The 22,319-nt window shown below is 45.0% G+C and overlaps 4 protein-coding genes across 4 annotated transcripts; 2 read left to right on the top strand and 2 right to left on the bottom strand.

Moving 5' to 3' along the window:
- Positions 1-1,755: 1,755 nt before the first annotated feature.
- N7455_003139 (SMP-30/gluconolactonase/LRE family protein) lies at positions 1,756-3,385 on the top strand (the record flags this gene model as incomplete). Its single annotated transcript, XM_040960719.2, has 8 exons — positions 1,756-1,917; positions 1,975-2,129; positions 2,195-2,388; positions 2,442-2,549; positions 2,603-2,812; positions 2,873-2,969; positions 3,037-3,116; positions 3,168-3,385. 8 exons carry the CDS (start codon positions 1,756-1,758, stop codon positions 3,383-3,385), a joined length of 1,224 nt encoding a protein of 407 aa, XP_040808822.1.
- A 210-nt stretch (positions 3,386-3,595) lies between these two features.
- Positions 3,596-4,549, bottom strand: N7455_003138 (uncharacterized protein; the record flags this gene model as incomplete). Its single annotated transcript, XM_065604421.1, has 2 exons — positions 3,596-4,110; positions 4,192-4,549. 2 exons carry the CDS (start codon positions 4,547-4,549, stop codon positions 3,596-3,598), a joined length of 873 nt encoding a protein of 290 aa, XP_065462912.1.
- Positions 4,550-6,142: 1,593 nt separating this feature from the next.
- On the bottom strand, positions 6,143-7,904 carry N7455_003137 (cytochrome P450; the record flags this gene model as incomplete). The annotated part of the gene is made up of 6 exons (XM_040960725.2): positions 6,143-6,318; positions 6,375-6,451; positions 6,508-7,121; positions 7,184-7,569; positions 7,633-7,774; positions 7,827-7,904. The coding sequence occupies 6 exons, from the start codon at positions 7,902-7,904 to the stop codon at positions 6,143-6,145; spliced, it is 1,473 nt and encodes a 490-aa protein (XP_040808841.2).
- An 11,903-nt stretch (positions 7,905-19,807) lies between these two features.
- Positions 19,808-22,220, top strand: N7455_003136 (uncharacterized protein; the record flags this gene model as incomplete). Its single annotated transcript, XM_040960696.2, has 4 exons — positions 19,808-20,239; positions 20,294-20,457; positions 20,518-21,285; positions 21,419-22,220. 4 exons carry the CDS (start codon positions 19,808-19,810, stop codon positions 22,218-22,220), a joined length of 2,166 nt encoding a protein of 721 aa, XP_040808867.2.
- Positions 22,221-22,319: the final 99 nt, after the last annotated feature.

Raw genomic sequence — 22,319 nt, 5'->3', positions numbered from 1 at the left:
TCTGTAAGGGTCATTGAAAACTTAGATTAGAAGATGTTTTCCCTACTTTCAAAAACTAGAGTAGTCGACTGCGTATGTGACCTTTGTCCTTTATTTTCGGCGTAGGACTTTAGTAATTTGACTTATCTGGTTCAAAATGGGACAAGGAATATTATATGTAAGATAATATCAATTCTTTTTTTTTTGATATTTTTATAGGCGTTCTTTTTAGTATGTCTTTTTGGGTGCCTTTTTCAGGATTTCTTTTGTCGGTGCTATAACCTTCTAGGAGAATAATGAATAGTAGCACCAAGAATACTCTAATATATACTACATACAAAGGCCGTGAAAAGCATAAATCATATAGAGAACTTTTCTATGTACAAGCAGGGATACAGTATCTATTGCAATTACGCTGGTGAAGTTTGGATATTGCACCTCTGTCTTGTTCCTGGCGCCTCTCGCAATAACAACCACAAGACGTTTATCACATTCTAGTTCTAGGAGATTACTTCATTCTATCTACTGGAAACATCGATGTAAATATAAAATAATAGTCACACAGAGTAAGCAAAAGTGAAGGTGGGTGCATTTATGCCTGTTTTATCAGGCATTAATCACACGATGATAACTATCACTTGCAGGCACCACCCAGATGTTTAGTTCCACGTGATTTCCTAATGTCAAGGACCAATTAAACAGTATCCAAGGCTCCAGGCTGTCTCACCATAATGCAGGACTTAGCCAATCGGATTTGCGGATGATACAGCAGCTAGTTACAGGGATGTGTACGTTGTATACATAGTTACATCTCGAGGAAACACCGAGTACAACTTACACAAAAGATGAATGAGGGGATTATATTCCACGTAACACAGTGATACACTCCATGAGTATGAATAGGCGAGGGACTCTGGATTTGCTGAAAAGTCAAGTGCATTCAAGTCAACATGTCCGATTCTCACACAGAAATGACCAAACGGAACAAGATGCATTATTGTACTATGGGAGAAAAGGGTGTGTCTGTCCCTAATCCGCTAAGCCCATGAATGGAATTTACGTAAATTACACACTCATGCAGGCACAGATCCAGATAGCACGTCTTATCTACATATGGAACATATGGATACATAGCCTCAAAAGAGGGCTTTGACTGACTGGCTGCCTGGCCCTTGCCAAGTACCCCAACCCCATTCACATCCGAAGGGGGTAACTTCGGGTGTTGGGCTACTTGGCAAAGTCCGGGTAGTGACTGAGATGCGGCCCATTCTAAAGTACCAGGGAGAAGAACCTTGGGGAATACAAACATAGATAATGAGCAAGGAAGAAGGATCATTGGTATGATCTAGATACTAAGGACGTCCTGGATGGGTAAACATGCTGGCCTCAGGCCGCCAGGCCACCAACATCTTATTCACGATTCTTTTACATTCATTTGATACCTAGATATTTAATTCACAATTCAGCAGATAATTATCGGAGCAATATAATTCCATATTAACCTACAAATTAACCTTAAGAGTGTTGCAGAAACACGGCAAGACATGCTCCGGCGCTGATGTCAATTAGCGGGCGGGCCGATCATCATCGGGCCAACTCCGAGATCGACACACGCCATAGCTTTGGCTAAAGGTCCGGAGAATTGCTGGATATTGTTCCTGGAAAAAGGCATGACGGGTCTATACCCCACTTCTCCAGCCCCCCTGAGATAAATGCCTAGTTTCCCTTTCCTTTGAGGATTGTTCTACTCCGTACGTACCCGGCACTATCTCAAAGATGACTTCTCAACTTTCCTCGCTGGCTACGCTGCTGCTCCTAGGATCATTCCTAGCACCAGTCAGCTCGAGCAAGATTCCTGCTCAAGCGCAGGTGATTGACCAAAAAGCTTTCAATGTTCTGGCAACGACTCAGCCTCCAGCCGAATTCAATGCGAAGAGTGTATGCGATTCCTAATTTCCGGTCTCCAGTAGCACCCCCTTACTGATAAATGCATAGCTATTTGTGCCCCCAGGCTCGACAGGGGATAGTCTAGCCCAGCAGCCTTTCCATGTGTACGACGAGGAGTTTCTGAAGATTATCGGAGACGCCCCGACTCTCACTCGGATCGCACACTCCCCAAAGGACCCTATATTCCATGAGGCGGTTGTATGGTAGGTATCCAACACGCAGATCAAGTACAAGCCAACTGTAGATGGAATCTGACTTTAGCTTTTAGGATCAAGGAAACGGACGAGGTGTTTTTCGTCCAAAATGCAGGCGCTAAGAATGCCAGCACCGGTCTTAAGAAGTCAGCTATCATTGAGAAGATTTCTCTTGCGGAAGCTGCTGCTGTCTCGCACAAGTCGGATGCCGCGGGCCTTGTTAATGTGACCACCGTTCCTTCATCGCCAACGGTTCTCAATCCCAATGGTAGGCAATCGGCTCTTTTTTGTATAGGTTCAAGACACCTGACTGTGCTTCAGGTGGTACCAATTACCGTGGACAAATTGTATTCGCCGGTGAAGGTCAAGGTGACAATGAACCACCTGCTTTGTGGGTTATGAACCCGAAGAGTCCATTCAATGCTACAGGTTAATACAAACCCACCTCTTTGCCTTTCGGGGGTTAACAAAATGGTTGATAGTTATCCTTAACAACTACTTCGGTCGCCAATTCAACTCCCTGAACGATGTTGCCATTCACCCGGAAAGCAAAGACATCTACTTCACAGACACTATCTACGGCTATGTACAGGACTTCCGCCCTGCGCCCGGTCTGCAGGATCAAGTCTACCGATTCAACCCCGATACAGGTGCCGTTACAGTTGTCGCGGATGGGTTTGACCACCCCAACGGTAGGAGATCAAGAATACGTACAAGCTTAAAGAAGGAAAGTGCAACTGACATTGTAGCAGGTTTCACTTTCTCCCCGGATGGCAAGTACGCTTATGTCGCCGATACCGGAATCGATAGCGGCTTCTTTGGTCTCAACTTTACCCGCCCTGCTTCTATGTATGTGCTATCATTTCTAACGTTCCCTTTGTTGGGCTTGAAGCTAACGACAGATTGTGTGTTACAGCTACCGATTTGACGTGAAAGCCGATGGCACACTCGACAATCGCAAGACTTTTGCCTTTGTTCACTCCGGTGCTCCTGATGGTAAGTCGAGCAAGCTGTACTTAGTGTTGTTGAGGCTAATTTCTTGAAAAGGCATCCACTGTGATTCATGGGGTAACATATATGCTGGCTGTGGCGATGGTGTTCATGTCTGGAATCCATCTGGCAAGCTCATCGGCAAGATCTATCTTGGATCTGGTACGGCGAATTTCAACTTCGCTGGAGAGGGCAGAATGGTTATCTGTGCTGAAACAAACCTTTACTATGCCACGTTAGCCGCGGCCGGAAACTATGTTGATAGTGAGATGTAAGAGCCAGCGGACGGCTTTTGGTTTTGTATATCTCGGATCTGGTTTTTGATGTGAAAGCAATGTTGGGTGATATCGCAGAAGTGCGATATTATCTTGACATGCGCTAAATCAGAAGTAGTTTGTTGTATTACATATTTATAACATAAAAGAAGTGAGAGAGTATGAGACTTTCTCTCGGGTATTTCCTCCGCCTAGGCACCATGCACGCTATCACCGGTGTTTCGGCTGCGACGGTAACTCATGGATCATATTTTCCTCTCGACCAGCAAGCTCTTGCGGTGGTTGGGACACCAGGCTTTCGGGGGCCTTATTGAAGTACTCAACAATGTTCGATCCGGGTGCGTTCGATCCAGGTGCGCTCGATCCGGTAACACTCGAAACGGGAACACTCGATCCAGGAGTACTACTCGATCCGGGGAAACTGGATTCGGGAGCACTGGACATTAGAGGGCTTGGGTCTACAGGTGTCCCTATGTTCTGCTTTGCCCGGTTTCGGCGACGGAGTAGGAACCAGAGTAGACCAGCCAGGATGGCCAACCCAGCTACTCCACCAACAACACCTCCAGCAATGGCTCCGGTATTGGACGATGACGAGGAGGACGATGACGAAGACGAATTATCCGACGCGCTTGTGGGGTTTGTGGCATCTGAAGTAGTGGTAGTGGTCGTGGCGCTGGAAATTGCACTGGATATTGTCGATGACGGCAAGGCTGTTGAGGTAGTGCCTGTAGATGGGTGATTAGGAATTCAGTTCACCCAGTCTATGACCCTGCAATGAAGGTTCAGGCCGGCAAATCATTACATACCATGATACTGGATTTTCAAGAGAGTCAAACTACTGTCCAAGGTGGATGTATCATCGGTGCAACCGACAAAACCGTTCTTTTTCTGGAAAGCCTGCGTGCCAGAAGCGCAGCAGAAGTAATCATTGGCCTTATAGACATTCGCAGTGCTGTTTGCGCAATGTTTGTCATCAAGCAACTCGGAGCAGTCTGCGTCTGATGGGCAGCATTTCACGTTTGATTGTCCGGTTGGGCATTTCGTGCCCCCGGGACAACAGGCATGGAAGGGAGACCAGGTTTGGCCGCAATCTGTTTCAGTGGAGAGACAGGAGCCGTTTCTGCGGACGGAGAGCCCATACGGGCTACTTAACATATCCGACATCGGATCTGTCACGTATAGCTTTGAACAGGAAAGAGCGACAGTGGATCAATTGAAGGTATAGAGAACCTAGTAGGTAGAGAGTCAAAGTAAGGTCTCTGAAAGTTCGGAAACAACTGGGGCTGGACCGGGGGGGCCATTGCTTATATTAGGTTGTTCCAAGGTAGGAAATTTTGTGCCAATCCGACTTCTTCGTTAGACGCTGAAGGAAACGGGGGCCGTGTCCTCTTACTAGTGCATACAAAAGGTTTGGAGTGAGTTTGGGGGCCATTTTCAATTTATTATTAGGTACTTTGATGATAAGGCGTGAGGGTAAAAAAAAAACACAATGGTACTATTGGCTACACATATTCTGTTCACAGCTGGCATGTAAATTTAAATCTTATGTTAATCTACAAATAAACAGCAAAGTAGGCAAGTAAGTTGTTTACAGCACCGAAGGCAGTGGAGACTTCACTGTTTTCCTCAATGGGATGTGATCGACATTGTATCCCCGCTAACTGCCTTAGCAGCGCCAAGGGTATTGGTGCAACTTATATTGTGATCTGACGTGAGGGAAATGAGAGGGAAAGCATAGAAAAGAAGCGGAATTCACAAGAGCTTTGTACCTAGTAATTTGTACTCCGTACATCTTACGTAGATACTAAACAATAATAATCAACTGGTAGCGGTGCCAATCATATTCTACATCAGTTGGCTAAGAGGCTAAGCAACTCCCCTCAGCAGGGAATAGGGTGCTTTTTCCGAAGTCGGTGCGACTCAATATACTTTCTAGTTATCAGTCTCTTCTTTTCTCTACTACCTAGTTTCATTGAGTGGTCTACGTCAATATATTCGCAGGACGATGCGGTGATAGCGTCGTCTCTTCGCAGTGCCTTGTCATATTTTGACAAGAGCAGGAATCACTAATATACAATAGCAATTTAGCATAAATCTCCAGTATATACCTAGAGGATGATGTTCTATATCGGAGATAAGATTCTAGGAACCTCGCCGTATTGTGTCGAAATATTCTGAATTTCTTGGAAAGATTACGCTGCAAATTTGCGGGGCTGCTCTGATAAGCCAATTAGAATAAATGAGGTGGCTGAGGGCTGAAACTGAAATTTAGCATGGAGTACCTATGTACTACATATGTAGGTTAGTGCGTCCTGGTGCATGTCCTGTAATTTATAATCTCCGGTAGAATTTAGCAAAAGTACCTTCAATGTTGTACACATCCAACCGCAAAGTTTTGGTGACAAATCCGAGTAATTACCTAGGTAGTTATATTACGTTCTAGGCTCTCCACGGAAATTATATCCGAGGCAATACCGCGAGCCATACCTCTCCCATTTGGCATACAAACTTCACAATTCATATCATAATTGACGGTCATAAATCATATTATTTAGATAGATCCTGGAAAGAAGCATTCGCTAGGGAACAAAATGTTGCTATGAATAGATTTACCAGACCTGGAAGCCATACTAGTACCAATTATACACTTGAACAACAGGTTTCTCTGTAGATCGGCCCTGTTAAAAAAAAATCACACACTGCTGTCGTTGCGGAGATTAACAATTGCAAAGATTCCAAGCTCACGCTAAACAGATATCATGTCTCGATAATACAACGATGGCCTTGCGGCGCCATTAAGAAGAAGGATTGCATCTCCATCTCGCTGGCTGTCATACCTTCTTTTGTAGAAGGTCGAGCATTAGGCAAGGCTCGGAAGAAAAGCGCTGTAGCTAGACGAAGTTCCATTCGAGCTAGGTGCATACCCAAACAGACTATAAGAATTAGCTCCACTGGTGACTCAACCCGTGGCCAATATCAAGGGACTTACTCCTTGATCCACCACCAAATGGCAAAGAAGCATCCTTCATTTCTTTCGTTGGATTTTCCCACCTCTCGGGGTTGAACCTATTCATGTTATTTAATTTCCCGGTTTCGACACTATTAAAGATTGGATGACTCACTTATCTGGGTCTGGGAAGATAGCATGGTCACGATGAAGACTATAGGCCTGTGTTGAGACCGTGATTCCTCCTGGTACATGATACCCGTTGAACTGAGCACCTTCAGGTGGCACTAGTCGAGGCAGACCAAACGGGACGGCCGTATACAATCGCAAGGTCTCGTTGATAATCTGATTGAGATATGGTAGGTCTCGGAGACTTTTGTCTGTGACAGGCTCAGGAATACCAGCCAACTCGACAACAAGCTTCTCTCGCACTCGGCTGTCTCGACACACAGCATACGTAAGATAGGTCAATGTGACAGCTGTGGTATCGCTTCCTGCAACGATGTATCCCTGAGCCTCCTGTATGATTTCTGAATACGACATTCCACTCTTTTCATCGAAAAGTTTTGTGAACAGGGTTGGCTTTGGGTTGGTTGGATTTTGAGAGATGAGTTTTTTGTAGCGATCAACAGACTGAATGGCATATGTCTTGAGTCTGTCCTCTGATTTCGCTGTGTTCTTAATAATCGACACGGGAATATATCTTGCAATCTTCACTAGAACCGGGAACGTTGTTCGAAATGGCTGTAGTGATATCAGTCTTTCCATGTCGAGGCTGTATTGATTTTTCTGCATTCATCATTAGCATAGATAGTCTCGGGTCTTTCGTCGAGCCCAAGCCCTCCACTCACCTTGCCAATCTCAAGCATTCGAAATGAGTCTCCAAATGTGAGTTCACCAATGATGTCTGTGGCCATAAACAGCCACCATTTGAACACATCAGTAACGCCATGATCCGTTAGTTCCATGGTAATTTTGTCGACAGCTATACGGATACGATTGACTATTATTGGTTCAAGGCGAGTCAACGAAGAGTCAGATATAGGTGATGCCAAAAGACGTCGGTGGTGGGTATGGAAGTCTCTGTCGGTGGTTGAAAATATAGTGGGCACATTGCCTATTTTTATCTTGCGATAGAAGGCAGTTTTAGCAAAGCGGCTATTAGTTTTGTGGATCTCCTTTACGGCGTTTGTGTCGCAGATATCGACCTGATCTGGGGTGATTCGTACAATAGGGCCTATTTCAATATTAGGGAAAAGGTTTCCTTTTTTTAATAACACTAACTGCCAGCAACACATACCGTATTTTTCATGAAGCTGGTGAACGTACATAGGTATATTTCCATTTAACCAGTTGTATGTATAAATGGCTTCCGTCCATTTCGATATCTCGGGCCCAGGTATATGAGACAGCGGATTTGTGAGTCTGCGATAGATAGTGTTCTACATATCACATGAATAACAGTCCCATATGAGGGGATTTTGTTATACCTACCAGAAGGACACCACCAAAAACGCATATCAGCCAGCAGCTAATGAGAAAAGAACCAGATAATATTTCGGGTGATTCCATTATGTGCTTCGGGGCAATGGCTTCTGATATGGAATCAAGCAACTATTACCGGGCAGTCGATTTATATTCTAGATTCCTTAGTAGCACAATGAGGCCAGAGAGTGTTCCACGACCCTATCATCTCTAGTCCTACGTAGTACGGTAACAGATCGGGAGCGAACTAAATGATCCGATAGGTAGAGGCACGTTAGAGTAAAGCAAACAACTCTTTTAGGGTGGGTGTAGGGCGCCTTTTGTTCTAAAAGGAATGGCTTTATCTTGCCGACTTCCGATATTGTACTCACCTTGTAACTGTCAGGTATATGATTGACGTCCTTGGAGAAAGGAATATGACTTTGCTCGAGGCATCAGCATTTTCACGGATATCTTGAAAATGATAGCACATAATGAATGAACCATCGGCTTGTTTATACTGGAGGTTCTTGGACAGAGCTTCGCTATCGATTTAGAAACTACCTACTGCTGCACCTGCCTCTTCCGGCCGAGTAATATTCCGTTTCCTGAAACAGGTACGCTTTCTACTTTGCCACTCAGTTTAGTCAAGTTATTATTTCGCCTTATCAAAATCTAGAATGAAAGTGTTTTACCATTTTCACCTCTATATACATCCAAAGTATATTTATTAAGTCATTGTCAGCAATTCACCCGAGTTGTTGTTCGCAGTCAACATCAGTATTTCCAATTTCCTCGACCAATTCGTTGACTCTTCAATGGGCACTCAAGTCTCGTACTCGTCTGGTACGGCAGTCAGTTCACATCTGTCGAAAGTCTTTAATTATCAAAAGAGAAAACGTCAAGGTAAGGAATTCAAAGTGGTGGACTTCTAAGTACGTGTTTGTTGCCGCGGTAGAATATTGTCATTTTTGCTTCTGGTAGTGAGCAAAATACAGACATATGTATGTTATAGCAGCACGGGGTAGACTGCCGGGCTTATCACACTACAACAATGTAAGTCGGTGAAATCTAAACCAGAGAGGAGTTCTCTATATGAAATCAGAATAGCTGCTACAACCGTAGTGACACCATCCAGGGTCTATCTATGTTTGATATCCATAGTCTTTTTTTTCTTCCGTTGTATATGGTTTCTTTCTCCCTTGTACATATCAGTATGATTTATGTTTGAGGATGACGCAAAGCCTAGCATTAAATTAATTAATTAATTATATTAGTTTAGTTTGCATTAACTACGGAGTAGTTAAGAAATAAAAAAGAAATCCAAAAAGAAAATGGGCCCGAGCCCGGGATTGAACCGGGGACCTCGCGCAATAATGCTTTGGGTGAACCCTAAGCGCGAATCATACCACTAGACCACCCGGGCAATTGATGTGTGAGATGCCAATTAGTTACTTACATCAGTTTACATCAATGAAGAAAGAGATAATTCAAAAAAATCCAAAAAAGGAAATGGGCCCGAGCCCGGGATTGAACCGGGGACCTCGCGCAATAATGCTTTGGGTGAACCCTAAGCGCGAATCATACCACTAGACCACCCGGGCAGTTGATATACTGTGGTTCGGAATATGCCTATAAAAAAGCAGGAACGTATTTTTATTTGTTGTTGGCCGCACACCCCTGTCTGAAAATGGTATACCGCCTTCCTAATTGGAATCCTATCAATGTTTCTGCCGCTTCAATTTTTCATGCCCTATATTCTGCCCACTTCATTAATTCCGGTTTACTTAGTCAAGAAGCCCTACATTCTGATCGTATAAGACAGTACCTGACTTTACAGAATACATCTTAACACTACTGTGACGATCGGGACTGGACCGTACTTTCTGCCGTAACTAGCCGCCCTGACTTTAGAGTTTTCTGCCAGATGTTTCCGACTTGTAGATGTTTGACATGTTTGTACGAAGAGACAGGACGAGGATCTACAAAGGTCCTGTCGCACACGTTTCCTCTCTTCTTCTTCTTTTCCTTCTTTGTACTTAGTATTTTCGTTTAAATGCACTCTTTACTTTGAAGAATTGGCTGGTAACATAATACTAAGTACCATTCTCATTTCCAACAAAGCAGTACGACTGTACAGACCATCATCCTGATTGGTCTCGGTCACGCTTTACCCCACTCTCCGTTCCTTGGCACCGTACAGCCAAGACTCGAACCGAACCTAAACTGAAATCCGACCAATCAAGATGGTCGGACCGAAACGAAACCCACCCGCGAACCGCGGCAAGCAACCCGTTGTTGTGCCTGATGAAGAAGATAGCAATGAGCAGGATGTGACTGCTCACGATCCGAATACCCCGAGTCCCGAGACACTGAGACCAGTTGGTACTGGTGGACTTGATGAAGAAAATGATGCTGAAGAAGGGTCCTCTATGCGTGAACGATTGCATAAGACCCCAACAAAGGAGCGATTCCATGAACTCGCAAAAGAATACCAGAAGCTGAAGGAGAGAATTCGCGAACTCGAAGACGAGGTCACTGTCCTTCACACCGAAAAAATTGAGACCGACATTGTCATCGAGTCACTTAGTCAGGAGCGCGACGAAGCTATCGCTCACCGGGATATCGCAATCCGTGAGAGAGGTGACCTTGCCTACCGTTTTGTCAACCTCTAAACTCAGAGCAGTTCCGGCACACCGATTGTGGAAGCCGTTACTACTCGGAAGACTACGAAGATGCCAGATGCTCCAATGCTCAATGATGGCAAGGAAGTCCGATTCGAGACCTGGGAGACCGTGATACGACAGAAGCTCGAAGCAAATGCTGATCACTACCCGTTGCCTGTGCACCGTAAGCTCTATGTGCAGAGCCGTTGTGAAGGGAAGGCTCAGCTGCATATCGCACCCCGAATGAGTTCCGACTCAAGCAACCCGTATATGGACGCCGAAGACATGATTGTCCACCTGAAGACCGTTTTTGCGAATCCGAATCGACGCGCTGAAGCCTACACCGCATACCACAAACTGATGATGAAACCGAAGGACAACTTTACCGACTTCCTTGCTGAGTTTATGCAGCTTGCTGAAGAGGCTGCCGTGATTGAAGAGAACCGTAAGCGTGATCTGTACTCGAAACTGCTATACCTACTCCAAAGCCAGGTGATATAGGCGGTCAACCATGACACCATGACATTCGAATCTTTCTCTAAGACCTGCCAGAGTATGTCTCATGAGATTAACCTCCAGTAGGAGGCAAAGACTACTTCCCGTACGCGAGCTACAGCTATCCTTGGCAGTAGTGCAGGAACAGGAACAACCACGAAGTCGATATACACTCCTCGTATGAAGCACGAAGAAAGTTCCAACCCCGGTAGACTTTCAAATTCCGAACGAGATACCTTGATGAGAGAAGGTCGATACTTCAGCTATAAGGAACAAGGACATATAACCCGTAAATGTCCGAAGAAGAAGCCAACTGGCATTATTGCTACAGTTCACCCATCTCCCCGCATCATTGAACTTGACGACAATGAAGATAACAACTAGGGAAAAGTCAATGCCTAGGCCAAGTCTCCTGCCTAGGTAGACAGAAGGTATCACTGTACTCGCTGGATTTACACAAATTGATTGGCGGTCCTAGAGATAGTTTAGTTTTCAATACTAGACTAATACACAATAGACGCTCTTTTTCTATTTCAGCACTGGGTGATACTGGAGCAGATAGATACGTGTTCTTAAACCGAGGATTAAGTGTACTCCTCGGTAAACGATTCGGATTAAAAGCAGAAAGCATAGGACAGGAATGTCCTATTCGAGGATTCGACGGAAAGCTTAGCAAGCCGATAACGCACGTTACTTTCCTTACAATGTGTGTGGATGGCAGGATACAGCAGCAAGTTCCGATGCTGATCGCTAATCTCGGAAAATACGACATGATTCTCGGAAGAAAATGGTTTGCAGATCACAACATCTTACTAGACTGCCGTCGATACCGAATGATCTGGCCAGATGAGAAGACGCTCTTTAACGATGTGTCGAGTAAGATGGCAGTACCGACGCCTACCGCTATCCTCCGGAAACCGGAGCCGAACCCTGATCATCAAGCTGATACTGACCGACGAGACCGTCTTTTCGGACGAAAAGAATCAAAGACGAAGGACGGTCATAGGCATACACGGGAGCACCAGCACGGGCACTGGCAGATCGAGGAACAAAGAAAAATGAGCCGGAACCTGAAAGATGAAAGTAAGACGATGACTTCGAAGATTCGGCGGCCTGAGGAGGCACTGCCAACAATTGACATCAGTGCTATTGGCGGAGCAGGATTCAACCGGTTGTATGAGCGTGGGAAGGTTGACAAAGGGACCGAAACCTTCTCTACCTCGCTTTATGAGATTGACCATATCATTGACATCAAGGTCTCTCAGATCTAGGACATAGAGATCGAGCAGATCAAGAAGACATTGCCAAAAGAGTATCATGAGCTTGCAGAAGTCTTCTCGAAGAAGAAGTCAGACGAATTGCCACCTTATAGGCCTGGAGTCGATCATAACATTGTGCTTGAAGCAGAAGCGCAGCCTAGATACTGTCCCCTCTACAAGCTGTCACTAGAGGAATTGAAGGCAGCAAAGAAGTACATTCTTGAGAATTTACAGAAGGGTTTCATTATTCCAAGTTCTTCTCCATATGCCTCGCCGATCCTGATGGCGAAGAAGCCAGGCGGAGGATTGCGTTTCTGTGTCGATTTCAGAAGGTTGAATGCAATCACAAAAAAAGACTGTTACCCCCTACCGCTGATTGATGAAGTGATCCAACGAACAAGCAAAGCGAAGATCTACACGAAGCTTGATATCCAGCAAGGATTCCACCGGATCCGATTGACCCCTGAAGCCGAAGATCTCACTACATTCCGCACACGATACGGATCCTTCAAATACAGAGTGACACCGTTTGGACTGACGAATGGTCCCGCAACATTCCAGAGATTTATGAACGATATACTCCGAGAGTGTCTAGATGAATACGCAGTTGCTTTCGTAGACGACATCTTGATCTACAGCGAGAATATCGAGGATCATGAGCGACAAGTCAAGGAAGTGCTCCGTCGACTACAGGAAGCAGGACTACAGGTCGCTTTGCCGAAATCTGAGTTCTCAGTCAAAAAGACCAAGTTTCTAGGTTTTATTGTGAGCACCGATGGCATTGCTGTGGATCCAGCAAAGATCGAAGTGATACAGTTATGGTCAGCGCCAACTACAGTGAAAGGGGTGCAGTCATTCCTTGGATTCTGCAACTTCTACCGACGGTTTATTAAAGCATACAGTATGATCTCGAAGCCATTGTATCGACTGACAAGACAGGACGTTCACTTTGAGTGGTCAATACAGTGTGAGGAAGCTTTCCTACGTCTAAAGCAGAATCTGATTGATGCACCGATTCTCCGACATTACGACCCAGTTCGGAGGACTAGAGTTGAGACGGACGTATCAGATGGAGTTCTCGGAGTAGTACTTACCTAGTACCACGAACAAGATGATTTCTGGCATCCGGTAGCGTTCTACTCGAAGATAATGCAGCAAGCCGAATTGAATTACGAAGTCCGAGATAAAGAACTCCTAGCAATCATCCGTGCATTGCAGGAGTGGAGACCTGAACTCGAAGGATTGTCACGGAAGGATCGTTTTGAGATCCTTACCGACCATTAGTCATTGGAATACTTTATGACGACTCGACAGATGAATCAGCGACAAGTGAGATGGAGTGAATTCCTGTCGCAATTCCACTTTATGATTAAGTACCGGCCCGGAAAGAGGAATGTCATTGTAGACGCTTTGTCAAGAAAGGAGACCCCTTGCGTGGACGAGAGTCGTAAGATCACAATGCTACCGAAAGCTTGTCTAGATAAAGGAGTGCTCCCAACTCGCTTAGCTCCTATCACGCCAGAGGATACCGTTGAAGAGACAGCGGAGATCGTTAAAAGAGTCAAGGAGTCTAACCGTCAAAGCTCAGAATTAGACGAGTTCCGGCAGATGGTACAAACAGGAGAAAGTTCCCGATGGACAATACAGGACGGATTGCTTCTTTATGAAGGACGGCTCGAGGTGCCGGACGACGGAGATTTGCGTGCTCGTCTGCTCGATGAGATACACCGACAACCTTTGACAGCGCATCCAGGAGTCGAAAAGATAAAGAAACTAGTTGCGATAAGATACCATTGGCACGGATGGGTGACCGACGTAAAGCGATATGTTGACAATTGCTTGATCTGTAAGCGTACGAAGGCCTAGAGAGATCGTACACCTGGATTGTTACAACCCCTGCCGATCCCAGAGCGCCCTTGGCAGCATCTTTCAATGGATTTCCGTTCATTCCCGAAGGATCGTCATGGATACGACGCAGTGTTTGTGGTTGTAGATCGACTAAGCAAGAGGCCGATCTCTATACCATGTCAGAAGGAGACCAAAGCTAAGCAGATGGCCCGGCTGTTTATTGATCATGTCATACGTATTTCGGGAATCCCGGAGACGATCGTATCAGATCGCGGAGGACAGTTCATCTCAGAGTTCTGGACTGAGTTCTGCAGAATTCTAGGGATCAGACGGAAGCTTTCGACTGCGCACCATCCACAAACAGACGGACAAAGTGAGATCGCGAACCAATACATGGCTCAAAGGCTACGTCCATACGTCGAACAGAACCAAGATAACTGGTCTGAGCTATTACCAATGGTTGACTTTGCGGCATCAATCCTCCCCCAGGACTCAACGAAGAAGTCTCCGTTCTTCGTAGAGCGAGGCTACGAGCCAGCAATGACGTTCGACTGGAGAGATCGAGGATCATCAGCACCAACGCCAAACGAGCAAGAAGCAGCCCAGATGCTCTCGGATCTGCAGGAAATCTGGACTCAGACTAAAGAACAAATTGCAAAGTCGCAGCAATTACAGGTCCGGCAGGCAAATAAGCATCGTCGTGAGGAGGATTTCGGAGTTAACGACTTGGTGTTTGTTACGACGAAGGATTGGCTTCAAGATCGACCGAGCAGGAAGCTTTCACACCTAGCCAGTGGGCCATATAGGATCATTGAGAAAGTGGGAAATTCCTACAAGTTGGACCTTCCTGAAGCAATTCGAGTACACCCTATCTTCCATCCAAGCAAATTACGAAAGGCAGCGACAACAGAGCCTCTTACTGGACAGCACATGGATCCTCCTCCCCCGGTACAGGTTGGGGAGACAGACGAATAGGAAGTCGAGAATATCCTGGACGCTAGAACGCATTACCGGAAGCTGCAGTACAGGATACAATGGGTGGGACATGACCTCGATTTACAATGGTATCCTGCCGGCGATATGAAGAACGCACCGAGGAAATTACAGGAATTCCATGCGCAGTATCCTGCGAAGCCGGGTCCCCCAATGCGTTTACAGGAATGGTTACATGCTGACGAAGAAGATCGAGTTCTCGACGATCACATTGACGACAACAAGCCCGCATTCAGGGACTGAATGCAGTTTTAACCGGGGGTTATGTGACGATCGGGACTGGACCGTACTTTCTGCCGTAACTAGCCGCCCTGACTTTAGAGTTTTCTGCCAGATGTTTCCGACTTGTAGATGTTTGACATGTTTGTACGAAGAGACAGGACGAGGATCTACAAAGGTCCTGTCGCACACGTTTCCTCTCTTCTTCTTCTTTTCCTTCTTTGTACTTAGTATTTTCGTTTAAATGCACTCTTTACTTTGAAGAATTGGCTGGTAACAACTACTAGGAGTTAAACAGTAGTTCATATGACCTCTTAACAACTTTACTAGATATTTATATTAACTAATTATTATTATATTAGTATAAAATATTAACTAATTATTATTATATTAGTATAAAAACACAAAAAAAAAGATGGGCCCGAGCCCGGGATTGAACCGGGGACCTCGCGCAATAATGCTTTGGGTGAACCCTAAGCGCGAATCATACCACTAGACCACCCGGGCAATTGATGTGTGAGATATCAATTATTTACTTACATCAGTTTACACCAGTGAAGAAAGATAATCCAAAAAAATCCAAAAAAGGAGATGGGCCCGAGCCCGGGATTGAACCGGGGACCTCGCGCAATAATGCTTTGGGTGAACCCTAAGCGCGAATCATACCACTAGACCACCCGGGCAGTTGATGAATGCCTTGTTTCATGACAGATTTGGCTCACTTGGCACATTGGTTTCTAGTATACATAGATACAAGCCTAGACAGCTAATTTTCTTTTTTTCGCTTTGTTCTTTCTTTATATTTGACTTTATTCTTTAGCTCTCTCATTTTTTTGGTTGGTGGCCGAAGGCCGCAACGCCTGCCAGATCTTCCTATTTAGGTGTGTAGATATATGGATATATATTAGTTGTCGACCAATTGCAGTTGACGCAGTCTGCGGGCAACAACAAAGAGACACTGAAAACAGGTCTCCAAATGTTAAGTCCGGGCGCACATGCGTCGGCGAGTCAACTCATATTAAAGAAGAAACTGTGAGACCTTCCAACCTGCAGAAACGATCATGAGTTTGAATTTGTTGCCAGGGCTCATGGTTACAATGGGGATGCTTTTATTTCGTTACCATGCTGGTACATGTAATCGAATATATTTATCACCTTTGAAGAGTTAAAAAAAACAACCATTAAGCTATGTAGCTTGAAGCACTAGCGGTGATTTCACTACCTGCCCCCAAGTAGTCCTCCAGACGGAAGAAGGCTCCGTAAGGAAGAAGGCTACATATGGAAATCATCTCTGGGCTGTCAACAGCTATATTCGTAGTAGATTAGACTACTGAGATAATTGTTACATAAATTCCTTGACGGAGGATGGGAAAGCAAAGGTTCTTTCCAGCGAAAGTTCTGCTTCGGTCTTGTGACTTCATATAGGTTGTTACGGTATATCTTTTATTAGGGCTGGATAATAGGAGTGCTAGATGGGTCAGCCATCCTTATCAGAGCCATAGTTTAAACATACTAATCATAAGCCAAGGAAAGCCTAAATCCCGAAGTCTCCGCCGATAAAATATAAACCAAGCCCGTTTCTCGGATACGAATGCCCATGTATGTATCTACGCTACATATCCTACTATATTCGTATGCCTTTTTTCGTTATATTTGACTTACGGCGGCATTGTTTTTACCATATCAATTCCCCTTTCCAAGTGACATCCTTAGACCTAGTAGCCTTGATAGCAGCCATTGAGCGCGTTGCCTTGATATCCAAGGGCACTCTAGGAGGAGAGGAACCTGCATCACCTACCATATGTTCTTACCCACTCCACTTTTATGGCTTCCCTCACCAAATATATATATCTACTACATACTACACTACACCACCATTTATAGGTTTAATTAATTCAAATAAAAATATGAGTAAGCTTAACACCCGCATAATGAATTTCTCGCTTAATATTTTGTATAATACCCCTTAGCCCTCCGTACTGCCTTTAAACGTCTTCCCATGCTCAATATCAATGCATCTATCTTCGACTGATCTAATGCATCCCATGCTTCCACTAGGCATTGTCTAAAATAAAGCCAGTCAGTCTCACTTCTTCCCATGCTAATAAGCTCCGGAAATAATGTAAATAGCTTCACTTTTAACCAGCGCCATACAGGTTCAATCGGGTTCAAATCAGGTGAATGTGTAGGCTAGTCCTCGACGTATATTCCATGGGCTTCAAACCACTCTTGTATCAACAATGCTGTATAAATCTTCGCGCTATCTTGCTGAAATACTATGCCAGGGGTATAGATTGGTAACAGACCTATTTCAAGTGCTTCTATATACGAATTTGCAGTATAACCTCGCCCCGAAGGTGAGTCCTCGTCCCGTTCCATAATAACTAACTTTGTTCGACCACCAAGCCAGATTCCAGCCTAAATCATTTGTAAAATATCCTTAATATGAACCTTCGCATTCATAAGTTCCTTTCGAAGGCCCTCTGAGGTTGTACGGAAGCACCATTATGGTCTAAAGTTCGAGGTTCGCTACATCGAACACTCGTCCGAAAGATCCACGATTGAAAGCTTTCCTGGCGCCATTTCCTCGCGAATTTAAGCCTCTTTTTTGCAAGAGAGGGCTTAATTAGTATTTTCTGTCTCGATCGCCGTTTTCCGAGTCCGTATCGCTTTAAAATTCGACGTATAGTGGAGGGTGATAGATGCTGAGCTATAGTAGCACTTAGCTGCTTATAGGTCCAAAACGGATGCCGGCGGGCCTGTAAAAGAACTTGATGACAGGCTCGTTCAGTAAGCATAGGGGGACGGCCAGTTTTCTCACGATTTTCCAGTTTTTCATCCTCTGAGTAGCGCTTAATTGTGTTGAAAATAGTCTTGTGGGTACAGCCAAAATCACCAGCTAATTGAACCTGCGTAGCACCATTATTGTAGGCGTATATAATAGCTGCTCTTTACTCAGTAGAAAGCTGCGCCGATTTTCTATTGTTTGGTCCTATTTTCATTGGATTCGAAGCAGTGTAGGTGGTGTAGGAGGGAGAAAAAAAAACATGGGTTGGTTGCCGGGTCAAATTGAAGTGGGGGCAGTGGGTAAGAACATATGACTAGTATCTGTATATACAAAACATAGATAGTGGGGACTCTTATAAAGCTAGGTCCGCTAATGGAAATGGGCTTAATAAATATAAATCTTATGATACGAAGAGGAGTTTTCAATTATAGAATGCGAAAAAAGCACACGATACTCTAAAATATTATATGAAACCTGGTCCTTTATACATTGAACTTATGAAGGCGGCCCCAGTAAGACTAGGAGGGCAACAATTACCGGTGTTATTTGCAAATAGTTGCGTGCGGCATCCGTACTTTCAACATTATTGACATATTACCCGCCACACCTTTTATGTGCCCGCAACGTCACTACAGCATACTTTCAGCACTAGCAAACTCTTTATGTGAATCGAAATCTTTATCGGTACATCTACGTGATATTAAACCGCTGGGCAAATGAATTCATCATTAGTTAACGCAAAAAAAGGATTGTGTCGGGTGGTGCTTAAGTATTAGGAAATGCGCGTGATTTGGGACGGAGGGAGTCGGATAGCTAACAATATTCAGTGACTACCTTACTTCTTTCACTACGTTTAAACTGTATATAAACAATTTAACCAGTAGTGAATTAGCTAATTCGTCTATATCTTTTATTAAATTAAATAGTTTACTACGTAGTGGCGTAGTAAATGGAGGTTAAAGTAAAAGGTAGGAAAATAGTTGTATATAGGTGATGCTTTGCACATGGGTAGCGGACCCTCGCTTGCGAGGGTCGGCTTTTTTGAAAAGAATTACAGGGGTCGGTTAGCAAGTGAATGGCCATATTTTCTATTCCGGGTTTGAGTTAATACTCCGCGTTAATCAGTACATATGTACTTACATATGTACCTAATTCAGTGCACCACGTGGGTTGATCGCGGTTTAAGTAGCTATGTCCCACCTTAGAATAAGTGCAGGGAGTTCACTAGTACGCAAAACCGAAGAGCGATACATCCACAATATTTGGAAATAGCTTTGGTTCTTGCATATATAGGTACGGAGCAGATGGTCTCATTTTTCTCATCCTATCCTGAAGCTGGTTTAATGGTCCAACCCTAAAGATCCCGTGTTCTGATGCACGCCAAGGGCGTTTGTCCATTGCCTAGGCTGGGATTTTGCTACGGTACTCCGTGCACGATTGAAAGTTACGAAATAGCCAGTCACCCATGCCCATGGCCGCTCAAGCCCCGCAAAATGGCCCCCAATTCTGCAGCCATCCCTTTTTTCAACCATGGCGCTGTTTTGCCTGGGAAGATCGGTATTAGAACTGAGCAAACTCGGGGGTTGAGCCTCACGTTCAAAATCCCCCGGCTAATGTTCTTGTTGCAGCCAACTCTCTCTTGACGAGTTTAATACATAAGCTAGCCAGCCCTGATGTATCCTGACTGAATCTCCGTTCCCATCATCGCATTCTTCCAAGCATTCTAGGTCAATCCTCGCATGAATGTCCACTATGTGGAATAGGGGCTCACTTGACCGTGACACGGAATTAATACCGATTCCCCACCACCAAAGTGCAGATTTGCTGATCCAAAGTACATCAGAGCGCGAGTCTGAAAGATACTCGGAGAGAGACACAGAAAGACTCACCGTATACAGTGAGGAGTCCAAGCCTAAACATGGTTGGATCTTTCAAGGCGGAGACCGGTTCCAAGGCTGGAGGTTCACTATCTGTCTGGCTTTTATCGCCAGTCTGATCGTCTTCCTTTTCAACCTCAGTTTTATGCTCTATACTATCTCTCATCATCGACAGGATGACACAAAGGGGATCTTATACCAGGGTGATTGCGATAAAGTGCAGCATTTGGACATTGGCTTTCATTTGCTGATCAACATCTTAAGCACGACTCTGTTGTCTGCTAGTAATTTTGGGATGGTACTTAATAAACATCCCCAAATATGCTTTTTAATTAACTAAGATCGATATCAGCAATGCCTCGCTGCACCGACAAGACGAAATATCGATCGAGCTCACCAAAAAGGGAAATGGCTTGACATTGGAGTGCCCAGTATCCGCAACCTTTTTCGCGTATCTAAAGGACGATCCCTCTTATGGATATGCCTGGCATCCTCCTCTCTCCCTTTCCATCTAATGTATGACATTCCCTCGTCTGATTAAACATCAACAACACCATCACTAAGCAAAGTAAAAAGGTATAACTCAACAATCTTCTCGACAACCTCCGTCGCAGCCTACAATATCTTCCTAGGACATGGAAATCTAAGTAAAATATCTTCGCCAGACCTTGAAGTACCACTCCGTGACACGAACAAATGGTCCTCCTTCAACGAACTCTTGTCATCCGCCAAAAACGGATCTCTGCAGCATCTCGACCCAAAGGAATGCGTGGAAAATTACGCCCAAACCTTCCAGACAACCTATGGCGATCTCCTTCTTGTCACCGAGCAAGTGTCAACAAACACTTCATATGTTTACCTTACGACGCAGGGCGTATTAAATCCTCGGCTATACCTGGATCTCACGCCCCCGGAGGCAGATCCATATAAGTGGCTTTGCCCAAGTGATTGGAGAGATGACTGCGAAGTGTATTTGCCGACTATTCAGTCTCAAATCAAGACCGATGACTGGTCCGTGGGAGGTACTAGTTCGTCGGGTGGTGGGTGGAAGGTTGATTACTGTCTCGCCGAAAAGGCGAGACAATTTTGCAAATTGCAGTACTCTTTCCCATTGACCATGGTCGTTATTACATTCAATCTGGTCAAGTCCGCCATATTGTGTTATATGTGGTTTGGTATGAAAGAAGCCCCCATCCTGACCATCGGTGATGCCATTGCCTCCTTCCTACGTCGCCCCGATCCATATACGAAGGGTGGATGTCTCCTTCTCAATCGAGAAGCGGAATCAAAGTTTCGGTCTTCATCAGCCTCAATCAAAAGGTATCCACTGCATGAACCGAGAAAGTATGTTAGGAAACGAAGACGTTGGGGTAGTGCCGTTTCCACTAGACGATGGGTATTCAGTATATTCTTGGAAGTCGTCCATCTACACTACCGTTCCTATCACGTCTGAAACTCTCAACTAATATCTCTTTAGGGGGCTCATGGCTATCTCTGCCTGTATCGCCCTTCTCGTATACGGCATCTCCCAAATAAAACCCGGGTCAACCGTCTGGCAAGCAACCCTAGGCGAAGTAAACCCAAGCACCCTCATAATTGGCGACCACTGGCCCGGTACTCTAATACCAATCGTGATAATTGCTAACATGCCCCAACTCATGTTCTCCTTCCTCTACTTCGCCTTCAACAGCCTCCTAACCGCAATGAATATCGCCGCAGAATGGAGCGGTTACGCCGTCAACCGAAAGGGACTCCGAGTCTCAGGTAGTCCGTCCTTCTCGCAACGCAGTGACTATTTCCTCTCATTGCCATATCGCTATGCAATCCCACTCATGGTCGTCTCTGCTCTTCTGCACTGGCTTATCTCACAGAGTCTATTTATTGTGGGCATTGATGCATACAGTCCAAATATGCAGAGACAGCAGGATAATGACATCCTCACATGTGGATACTCGCCTGTTGCGATTGTAAGCTCCATTGCAGTTGGGAGCTTTATGTTTTTCTGTGTGGTTGGACTAAGTTTCAGGCTGTTTGAGTCGGGCATGCCCGTTGTGGGAAGTTGCAGTTTTACCATTTCTGCGGCTTGTCACCCTGCTTTTGATCCGAATCGTGAAGGCAATGAGGAGATCGACCAAGGGATGGAATGCGAAAATGAAGACGAGGATATGGCTGTATTACCCGTTCAATGGGGTTCAGTGCCGGTCGTGGGATCGGTGGGACATTGCAGCTTCACGTCCGGTGATGTGGAAGAGCCCAAATGGGAGCGGAAATATCTGTAGAAGGATGGGTACATGTAAAAGTATGTGTATTTCAGGCAAACTCGCGACCAAAATAAAGTTGCCTATTTCCCCCTTGAGGAGTAGCGCCACAGAGACTAA

Source organism: Penicillium solitum (genome assembly GCF_028829755.1).
Source record: "Penicillium solitum strain IBT 25940 chromosome Unknown utg000001l_segment0_segment0, whole genome shotgun sequence".
NCBI lineage: Eukaryota > Fungi > Ascomycota > Eurotiomycetes > Eurotiales > Aspergillaceae > Penicillium > Penicillium solitum.
Note: the sequence above shows the minus strand (reverse complement) of the source record. Positions and strands in the feature narration are given on the sequence as shown.